General features: G+C 26.7%; 2 protein-coding genes across 4 annotated transcripts; both read left to right on the top strand.

Moving 5' to 3' along the window:
* The first annotated feature begins 81 nt into the window (after positions 1-81).
* LOC132952669 (peroxisomal biogenesis factor 3) lies at positions 82-1,869 on the top strand. Its single transcript, XM_061025021.1, has one exon. The coding sequence runs from the start codon at positions 538-540 to the stop codon at positions 1,549-1,551; it is 1,014 nt and encodes a 337-aa protein (XP_060881004.1). The 5' UTR covers positions 82-537; the 3' UTR covers positions 1,552-1,869.
* A 2,934-nt stretch (positions 1,870-4,803) lies between these two features.
* LOC132952758 (ras association domain-containing protein 8) lies at positions 4,804-9,301 on the top strand. 3 transcript variants are annotated; one of them, XM_061025174.1, is made up of 10 exons: positions 4,804-4,983; positions 5,200-5,340; positions 5,397-5,507; positions 5,584-5,755; positions 6,389-6,537; positions 6,594-6,791; positions 6,868-7,110; positions 7,187-7,501; positions 7,565-7,694; positions 7,791-9,301. In XM_061025174.1, the coding sequence occupies exons 2-10, from the start codon at positions 5,269-5,271 to the stop codon at positions 7,889-7,891; spliced, it is 1,491 nt and encodes a 496-aa protein (XP_060881157.1). In that variant the 5' UTR covers positions 4,804-4,983; positions 5,200-5,268; the 3' UTR covers positions 7,892-9,301. The 3 variants fall into 3 exon arrangements, with proteins under 3 accessions (XP_060881157.1, XP_060881155.1, XP_060881156.1); XM_061025172.1 differs by having other exon boundaries at positions 4,805-4,983; positions 6,365-6,537; positions 7,791-9,300; XM_061025173.1 differs by lacking the exon at positions 4,804-4,983 and adding an exon at positions 5,059-5,075 and having other exon boundaries at positions 6,365-6,537; positions 7,791-9,300.
* The last annotated feature ends 1,756 nt before the right edge of the window (positions 9,302-11,057 follow it).

Here is an 11,057-nt window from a genome sequence, read left to right as displayed (position 1 = left end):
CGATTTTTGTATACAATATTATGTTAAATCTTGATTGTCATGCATTCTATGTTATCAATAATTTTAATTTCAGAACTCAGGTTATGTTTTTTAGATAAATAATCAAATATTCCAGTGTTTGAACTTTGAACTTTAATTTTTATTAACTATGCTGTTCGTTTGATTTGTGAAGTCGAAAATTAAATGATTGCAATCGACTTCAATCGACTATATTAATAATTAATAATTAATATTTATATTATATAGACATAAAGTGACTAAGTGTTGATCCGTGACGCTGAACCTTACAATATCGTATGGTAATTTATATTGTTTGATGTATAATACTATTGTTATTCTCGAATAATCATCTTACGCTCGTGCTGATAGTTTTTTTATCAATACATTCAAATAAATCAAATGTACTCGCTTAATCTAATTCGTGAATTTTGTGTTTAGATTTTAGAATAAGTTGTCGCTCTTAAACATTCAATTTTTTAAGTGTTATTATAAAGTTTAAACGTTAATGCTCATATTTTGTTCGCGTAGAGTAATTTTATGATGTATGATTCTGTAAAGAAATTTGTTTCACGACACAAACGTAAACTAATAATAAGCGGCGCATTATTTTGTAGTACTGCGTATGTAGTTTACACTATAAAAAAGAAATTGGCAGAAAAAAAAGATAAAGAAAGTCGAGAATATCTGGAACGAAGTAGACGTCAACAGCACTATGAAGCAACAGAAAACACTTCAAACCGCATGATAACTGAGTTTGTAAAACAACTCCATGTTAAATATTTTGCAAAAAATTTACGCATTGAAAATATTATAGATAAATTGAAGAAGCAAAATGATTTGGCACTTTGGGAAGAAATGAGAATATGTGTTTTTACCAGAGCATGCTTACTTGTTTATGCTGAAACTATGTTGGTAATAACATTAAAAATTCAACTCAATCTCCTGGGAGGTCTTGTATACAAAAGTCTGTCACAAGATTCACCTCCAATTTGTTCAAAAACTCAAGAAGATTATTTGTTACATTTTAGTTATTTCATCGAAGACGGTATTCAACGTTTAGAAGAATATTTACATAGTAAAGTTATTAAGTATGTACAGCAAGTTCCTATCCAAGAACAATACAATTTACAGGAATTAGAAAAACTATTTTTCCTTATTCAAACTGAAATTGCAAGTGACACAGATAGTCCTTTTCGATGTATTGATTCATACATGTTACACCAAATGCCACAAGTGCGAGAAGCACTACTACAAGACATGGTAAATGAAACACGAGAACTATTAAAAAATGAAGAGATAATTTCAGTAGCTCGTTACTGTACATCTCATAGTTTTAATAAGTTAATGGATGCTATTACTGTCAATACGCCTAATCGGTCAGTAAATTTACCTACTACTGTCAAAATGCCATTTGCCAAGTGGTTACCAATTGTTGACAGATCGACTAAAGTTACGGAAAGCGGAGACTGCAGTCTAAAACAAAATGTTCACTTGGATGGAAAAGTTAAAGTGCTTAGTGCAAATGTGTATGAGGCATTTTGTTCTGCTTAATTATATTTAAAGGTTTTTGTTTTTTTTTTATTTATTGTATTTTATGAACTTGTTTTGTTTTGTAACTCATATATGTATGGGTTTGTATTTATTTTTACTCAATTTGTATTTAAATTCTTACAAATGTTGAATTAATTGAACCATGAGTATTTATTTTTGGGAAATTTGGGAATTATAATAATCTAATAGCATTAATATAAAAAAAAAAAAATTGTAATATTGCCATGTTTGATGAAATCGAATCTATTTATCTGTAATGCATGATATTATGCTCTATTAAAATCATATTGAGTTTCACTCAGTGTTCCAAGAAATGTATATTGTGTTTTATTTTTTTTAATCTAAAACAAGATAATATCTACTTATAATATTACTTAGACATAATACTTATATCTACTCATAATAAAAGTAGATAATTTTAAATAATAAATTGATAACTATTAATTTCAATAAGCTGCTAAAGAACGGTGGTAGTTAAAACAATATTTTAGATTCCTAGCGTATTCTATACATTAACCGTGTGCTTAAGTAATAACACAAAATAAATGAAATCATTTATTCCTGGTAATAATAGCAAAATATACATTAATTCCTAATTTTCATGTTTTACATTAAAATAAAATAAAAAATAACCAATTATTAGTAAATCAAAGGTCACATTGAGTGATATTTTTATTACGAGCTAAGTTCCAAGTGGGAAAAGTAAGTCAAAAATATTAATTTTATAATAGAATTATTAACATAGTATATGGGGTAGTCCAGTTCTTGCAAACGTTATATTTGACAAAAAAACGATTGAAATTTGTAAACGTAATTATAACGGAAAGTGATAATCCAAAAATAATCAATTACCGCCAAAACAATTCATAACGATTAACAAAATATATTATATATCATTAACCATAACGCAAAACGAAATATTTTAAATTCTAATTATTTAAAAGGTGTATTGGTTTCGTAGAAACATTTATTTCATGCAAATAATCTAAGAATTGATTATATTATATTCCGTATCCGAGATTAACTATCCGCATTAGTTATTATTTTTTGATTTAATATGTATTAACACTATTTTAAATAACGTTAAACGCAAAACTTGGATAACGTTTTAATTCTGAATAACGATAAACGCAAAAATTGTGTAACGTTTTAATTGTAAATAACATTATAAATAATATTTATTTTTTTTCAAATACAAGCCCTGGATGGTACTACCCACTGACCAGCAGCATGTATCAAAACAAATTGGTTGTTGCTCAGATAGTTTTAGGAGACCTACCCCTCTTAATATTGTTATACCAACATATAAAATTTCCTATTTTGCTTCCATCAATACCCATCCACCCATATTTAAGGTGTGCTACAGTTGGACCCTATGTTACACGCCACGGCCACTAGCCACTATAACTATTACCAATACATTATAATTTATTCACATAACATTTAATAGGTGAACATTGGACATTTTACTTACAAACTTTACTGGCCCATTTTTACCAGCACTCGCCATTTTTTTTTTTTAAAGTTACTGGGTGTTGTGCGTATAATATTATTACATTCACCACTGGAGCACTATCAACTGTATAAGTAGGTTCCTACCTATTAAATAGTATAGTGCATATAATACAATTGTATGATTGCAAAGTTTCTTAAATGTGTGAACAACAATTAGTGTTAAATTTTTTAATTTTATAGTTAGTTCTTTAGCCTTATTTAGTGGACCTTTCTAAAGGTTCTGCAAAAGTGTTCCATAAACAATAACAATATTATGTATAGCCGCTAGGTATTATGCATTTATGCTATTTACACCGTGTGCCACAAACAACAGAGTGCAGTTATACCCTTACCTAATATAATATTTGTTCATAGGTACCTAATTCTTAATATCATACAATATTGAATTACATATCTATATTTACATTATCCGTACAATATTTCATTTTCATAACAATATATTATACCCATTATATTATTATATGTTTTCGAAATTTAAAATAGTATATTAGTATCAATAAATGTGTAAAAAATATACACTTATTTAGTATAATACTATAATATATACATCGCTCAGTGTCCATTGCCCACTTATATCAATATATAATTCGTGTTCACTTCAAGCATGTGCACCTGCCACCTATACGGCTATACACATCACTCGACACATTATAACCCATTTTATTATGTATTATATTATTTAGTACATAATATTATAAGTTATAACATATAATTATAATATATTATATACATATATTTGTATTTTATAAATTCTGAAGTTGATAAACGACTACTTATACATAATAATATTATACATTTATACCTACCTGCGCTCATTGTTGTTATTGTTTAAAATTCAACCATGCAGCAAGTTGACTTCATTGAACTGAAACCTCTATTGGGAAATGTCCACACATAATATTATGTTCGTAACTCTTAACACACCCAATACCTACGCGCCTATTCATGCAATTCATATTTCATATAGTTCATACCTACTCAAAAGTTCTAGTACCTATTCAGCTGGAGTTTCGTTTAGAATAGTTTAGATTCGTTTTCAATAGACGTTTCCAAATTGCATAACAATAATGGTACTTAGGTCACAGCAATAAATTGTTCTGATTTTTGAATAATGTTCGATTCACGTTTGTAGTATTATTAGTATTTTTTTAACGAAATAAACTTTTTTGGTAGTTATAGATAGTTTAAGCACTGCAGAATATATGATATAATATATTTCATATATTCCGTGGTTTAAGGTTACTAATTTTAGTTATTTTTTAGTTTTTTTTATAGAAGAATATTATATTAATATTTGTTAACGATTATAGTCATAAACTCATAACCCATAAGGCCATAACCAAGCCAGTCATTGCTATATAATTTACCTATTTTAGATTTGTGTTATAATTTATGACTTTTATTATGTCATTACGTTTTTCCATAGATATATAGTTATAATGCATTATAATATGTTAGTATTGGTTGTACCAATGATAGTTACTAGTTAGTTATATTATATTTAAATCATGGTTATATTATTATAGGTTTTCAATTTTCATATATTCTGCGGTTTTATAATTGTTTATAATTTAAAATTTTTGTTTATTTTTTTATTTTATAATTTTGAACTCCACGCACAATTACAATCTCCTTGATATTATTCAGTGTGAGCGATAAGACAATATTTTTTTGTCTTCTATCAAAATGTAAGCATGTAAAAAAAACTTTATATTTATTATTTTGGGATAATATTATCTTTATCAGAGACCAGAGTTCATTGTTCTCATCAAAGTTCAACTCATCAATACTATTTAATTAGATTAGATTAGAAAAGCCATTAGATTTGATTATTGGAATTTAGAAGTTAACTAATGGATAATACAATTTCAATATAATACGGCGTTATCCCGGCCCACAACACCCAAAATGATTACGGTACGTTTGACCCTGATTTCTAAATCTCTACGCAATTAATTAATATTATTCTCTAGGTCAATGCCATGAAAGTTGTTTTGATTCTGAAATAGGTATATCTTGTATCATTTTGTTTACCCATGCCCTATTGATACAGGCATTGGTTAATTTTTGCATAAATGATGCCTTGGTGTTGTTTTTCTTGATTTCTTAAATGACATTATTTATTGTGTTTAGCAATCATGACTGGAGAATTGTACTATGACAACATTTTAACAATATTTGCAATTTTCCAAAGTTGATATCATGGAACTTAAAGTTTGGGTTGAAGGAATTCAACGGGTTGTGTGTGGTGTTACTGAATCAACAACTTGTCAAGTAAGTTACTTGTAAAATGATGATGGAATGTTTTTGCTATCTCATTTTTTTCTCAGGATGTTGTGTATGCATTAGCTCATGCTACCGGAAAGACTGGCCGATTTACTCTGATTGAACGATGGCGTAATAATGAACGTCTACTTGCACCTCAAGACCATCCAGTAACTGTAGGTGTTCAACTTTTTTTTTATAAATGTATAATATTCAACAAATTGATATCTAATGTGTTTAATTCATTGTTAGGTGCTTATGAAATGGGGAGAATATGCCAATGATGTGCAGTTTATATTACAACGTTCGGGCAATGTCTCTTCAAATAGTACAACCAACAATCCAAAATATAATGAGGCTGATAGTGTTCCTTACTTTGCTCAGGAAAGGAATAAAGATACTCGGAAATCATTAATATTTAATAGTATGCATTTTATTTACTAATTAATCAACAATAATATTATTTATGAAATCTGGAAGATTTTTTTTTTTTTTAATACATTGTTCCAACTTCTTATATTTTTCTATAATAAATTGCTGTGTATGTGATAGGTATCATTTTGTGATTTATATTTTTATACTCTGTCAATTTAAAATTTATTGAATATTAGGTGATGAATTTTTGATATTTTTAGAAAACCTAATTTTTAGCTATCCTTAGTAAACCCTTCTAAAATAATTTATTGCTTACCTTTTAGAGGGAGGGGGGAGTTACTTATTATTGCCAGAGTAAAGTTTACATAATACATTGGACAATTTAAAAACAATGATAAAATTAAAAGATTGATTATTTAAATATTTTTATTACATCTTCTACTATTGTCTTAGTAAATATTAATTTCAACTAAAGATTGTCTTAACAACAGTAAAAGTTAAAATTAAACATTTAAAAAGTTTTGAATGTGATTTGATTCTTCTCCAATAAACTCTGATTAAATTTGTTCTACATTTTTACCAATTTATAGTAAATAATCATTTTTATTAACTAGAAAAATATTTTGATTCCTGGACCTATAGTAAATATATTTTTAAGGTAATCGCGTACCCGATAATGTAGGTGTAGTACGTGGAATTCCTCAACAGAGACCCAATGTTCTTCCTACCATACCTGGAAGTGGTGCAGCACCGTTAACAGTAGTTTCATCAACTCCGTCTGGTGTTCCTTTATCAACTTCACCAACAAATACTTCTAGTCATTTAAACAAAGTAATTTTATTATTTTACCTTCAAATTCTATTGGCTAATATAAATTATTACTTAAGGATCAGAACTCAACATCAACAAATGGACCATTGCAAAACTCTACAAGTCCAAACAAAAAGCCTGATAACCTTAGTTATCGGCCTCCTGTTACTAGGGCACTACCACCATATCGAGAACCTCCTCCACCTTCTGTCAGCCCAGCAAGAATATCTCCCACAACTGTGGGTAGTGATCGTTTAAAACAGACAATTTTCAAGGTAATTCACTATTTAATTATAAACATTTTGTATTTTATTATATTTTTAATTTGTATATTTTAATATTTCTTTGTAGGAATATCAGAATGAAAATAATAGCAATAGCACTAATGTCATGTATAACCCTCAGTATAAAGATCTCGTAAGGCTTATAAATTATCAGAGAGATAAGTTATCCATGCAACAGGCAGAACTAACAAAGTATGACGCAGAAATAATGTATTGGGAAGGTAAAACTAGAGAGCAACAACATCAAATGGATTTTATGACTCAGGAAGCGGCTAGAATTGAAGCCACTGGTAGACATACAGAAGAACAGGTACGGTTTTAGTAAAATTAAAACGTGATTCATAATAAAACATTAATCAACATTGATTTATTATTCTGTGTATTAGTTGAGACTTTTAGGCCAAGTAGAAGAAGAAAATGATATTGCACGTCAGCAAGAAAAAACATTAAAATCAGAAATGACATTATTACGATCTAAATTGGCTAACTGTGAAACTGAGTTACTTGTGTGCAAGAACAAAATACGTCTTTTAATGGAAGAAGTGGAACTGGAACAAAAAATGTTATCAAGAGATCTAGAAGAGAAACGTAGAGCAGAAAGGGGTATTTTGAAAGAAGTTGACCGGTTACAAAGTGAAGTAGAAAGAGCCAAGCAAGAAACCGAAATGGCAGCACAAGTTGGAGATAGTCTACGAAAAGAGGTAATTTTAAACATTTAATGTGCATTTTAAATGGTTAAATAAACAAAATATTTTTCATTTAAGGTTGCTATATTAGAAACAACTATAACTGAAAAAAAAAGGCAAGTCGATAAACTGGTAGCTGACATGAAAGAAGCAAATTTACAATCTTTAGCTATTTCACCACCAGATGAATTGAAATTTATTCTTGAAGGTAAATCCTTTTAATGAATAATATTAATTTAGTATTTTTATCAATAATAAAAATAATGTATTACAAAAATATTTTAATTAATTATTATATGTTTAGGAGCTCAAAGGCCTGGAAGTACTCGTAAAATGATTGGATCACCTAGACAACTTGAAAATGCTGCTCCTACTAGTAAGAACCCTCATGGTGTTTGGGTATAACTCTTTTGTTACCTAATCAAAATTGTTCGCTCTATAATCTATTTAAATTATTGTTTTAAGTAATTGTGTGCATTAAGAGAAATGTTTAAATTGTAAATTATGTATTTGAATAACCAATAAGGTTTATGAATAGTAATAATTGCACATCACACAATTTTTGTTTTCTTTTTTCTTTTACCAAACCAAAAATGTAATACTAAAAGTGTAAGTTAATTTCTAGACCTGTACTGATAATACTGTTTTCCGATATCTGATATCGCGATTTATAACCGATCCGATATTCTATTTAATTAGATTCATGAACTGATATAAATCATGTGACACATAAAAACATCTAAGATTACTGTAAAGATAATTGTTAATTAACTAATTATAAAGAATATTATTTAATAATTAATTAAATAATGATTTCTATAATATGTTTTAAAATAGGATTATTGTTATAACCACCATCATTACATAACAATTGATATGCAACTGCAACTTGCATTATATCTGTTTTAATAACGGTACAAAATAAAACTCATAGTATCAATATTGGCTAATACTAATATCGGCTATCAGTATCAGCCCAGCCCTATTAATTTATTTTAAATTTGATCTCTTTATAATATATTACATTTTAATTTTAAGTCAAAGCTACAATTTTTTTTTTTTATTCAGCTCAAATAATTTAGGAAATAATTTAATTTAATTAGTTATTTCATACTATTTTATATATTATAAAATAATGCATGTCAAGTATTATCAGTATTTAAACATTTTAAATCATTAGCATCATTGTCTCCATTATATTGTACAATAACTTCATAACTCAAATTAATAAATCAATAATATATTTATTGAAAATTAATTTTTTCACCTTACTTATTTGATGTTTTTATTATTTTATTTTCTCATTTTTGTTATTGTTTATACCTTTGGAAAGAAAATAATTATTTTCCTTACCTTAAAGTTTTTTTTCCTATTTTTAAATTATTATTTTCAAATTTGTTAATGATTTTTCGTTTATAAAATATACTGTTTTGTCATACATTTAGTGCCACTGAAATTGTATCTTTCATATTTTAAGCATAATTAATCTATGAGAACAGTTTGCATTGTTATTTTATTAGCGCTTAATATTATTAAATTGAATATCGAAATGTATACAAGAAAAATTTATTATGTTTAATGGCTGTTTTAATGTTTATTTTTAATGTTATTGAACAATTTATGTTATTATGAAAGTATGTAATTAAATTTTTTAGGTAAGTTATTAAAAATTGTGTTCAAGAAATATTTTGAAATTAGTCTTCGTTATTATTATTATTTTTATAATTTATTAGTCAATTTTTTTATTATTATTATTGTATGTACGTATATTTAATTGATTGCCTTTTGTAGCCATTGTTGAGTAATAAAATTGCTTTTCAGACTAAATATTACAATGAGTTATTATTCTCTAAAATATCTTCAACAATTTCACTATGAAGAAGACAGTAATATAGTTTATGAATAGTTGCATATTTTATGATTTTTCACAAAGTAATTTAAATGTTGAAACAAATTATTTTAATTGTCTAATTCTAAATTCTAATAAGTTATAAGTCAAAAGTAAATATTTCCCAATGGTTTTCAAAAGTGCCATGAAAAACAACAGACAAATTAAGGAAAAACGGGATTTTTTACGCCAAATCGATTTTGGTTTTTGGTGTAAATCTAAAACAAAAGACATTTTTACTGAATGTTTATATTAGCATTTTCTATACACTATGGCTTTTTCCAAATATTTTGACTTATTTTGAGCTGTTTAGGGACATTTTCAGTTTCCAATTTTTTAGTATTTTATTCTATAAATATCAATAAAAAAGTATTTGTTGGGTAAAAAAGCTTGACAATTTAATAGAAGACTCCTAATATATTTTTTATAAGCATTTAAAGTTCAAATTTTGACAAAATACGTAAAAATCACGAAAATGTGCTTATTATTTTGAGTTCATACAAATTTTTCTTTTTAAATCTAAGATTAGACAATTTAGTACAAGATTTCTTATAAGTTTGTCTACCTTCATCAACAAAAAACCTCTACCAGAAAGTCAAATTAAATTTTTATGAGCGTTTAAAATTCATATTTTTACAACATTAGATATTCACTTGATTTATCATGTAATTTATCATATTGTTAAAATTCAAAAAAAAAATAACTGTAGATACATGAAAATTTGACTGAATGTTTAAATTCTCATTTTGTGTACACCATAGAATTTTCAAAATATTTTGACTAGTGGAATTAAAAAATTAAAAAAAAAATTATTTAATTTTTCAGAGTTAAGGGGATTTGATATCGTGATTTTCTGTATTTGTCTAACACACGCGTGACATAGGATTTTAGACGGGTTGTTAGCCAAACATTCCAATTGATCTAATGAAGCGATAAGAATTCTGAAAACAGATTTGAATTTGTCGTCAAGTCTACTTGAAATCAACTTTCCCACAATTTTGTTTTTTTGATTTTAACATTTCCAAAAATTGAAATAAGACAATTTTTAAATACTCTTTTTTAATATGACGTTTTTAGGAGTTTGGGGGATAATATCAAACATTTGGAAAAGTCGATTTCAAGTAGATTTGACGACCAATTAAAATCTGTTTTCAGAATTCTTATCGATTGATTAGATAAATTGGTATGTTTGGCACAGTGGTGTATTGGTACGCGGGTATACGCCGTATACCCATCAGAAGATTTTCGATTTTCGGCGTATACCCAATGTAAAATCTTATTTTACGGGTAAACGCTTCCAAAATAACCAGAATACCAAATAAGATTTAAAATTTATTTAATATTTCATATAGGAAAAAAACGTTATTCGTATTAATGAATTTATGTATTAATGAATTATTTATCAATTGAAGTAGGTATTGAATATAAGTTATATAACAATATGCGTTGTGTTTAATGTATTTTAAGACTTTAAGTTCAATTTAGTAAACCCAATATTGAATTCAAAAAATCTTTGTGGAAAATTCTATAGATTGTACCTATAATAATAATGTTATTATAATTTTAATTTTGTTGACATTCGAGTTGATTTTGTTTTATTTTCTATTGTTACATTATACAAAAATTAATAAAATAATGTTAAAAACTATGTACTAATTGAACTGCAATAACGTTATATAATAT

The sequence above is a fragment of the Metopolophium dirhodum genome, chromosome 9 (genome assembly GCF_019925205.1).
Source record: "Metopolophium dirhodum isolate CAU chromosome 9, ASM1992520v1, whole genome shotgun sequence".
Lineage (NCBI taxonomy): Eukaryota > Metazoa > Arthropoda > Insecta > Hemiptera > Aphididae > Metopolophium > Metopolophium dirhodum.
The sequence above is the reverse complement of the archived record's forward strand: the minus strand, read 5'-3'. Positions and strand labels throughout refer to the sequence as shown.

Bases quoted from the DNA above. Each gene is read 5' to 3' on its own strand.
- LOC132952669 (XM_061025021.1), top strand. From the start codon at position 538: ATGATGTATGATTCTGTAAAGAAATTTGTTTCACGACACAAACGTAAA.
- LOC132952758 (XM_061025172.1), top strand. From the start codon at position 5,269: ATGGAACTTAAAGTTTGGGTTGAAGGAATTCAACGGGTTGTGTGTGGT. The intron at 5,341-5,396 runs GTAAGTTACTTG...TTTTTTTCTCAG, and splicing joins CTGAATCAACAACTTGTCAA to GATGTTGTGTATGCATTAGC. The intron at 7,111-7,186 runs GTACGGTTTTAG...TCTGTGTATTAG, and splicing joins GTAGACATACAGAAGAACAG to TTGAGACTTTTAGGCCAAGT.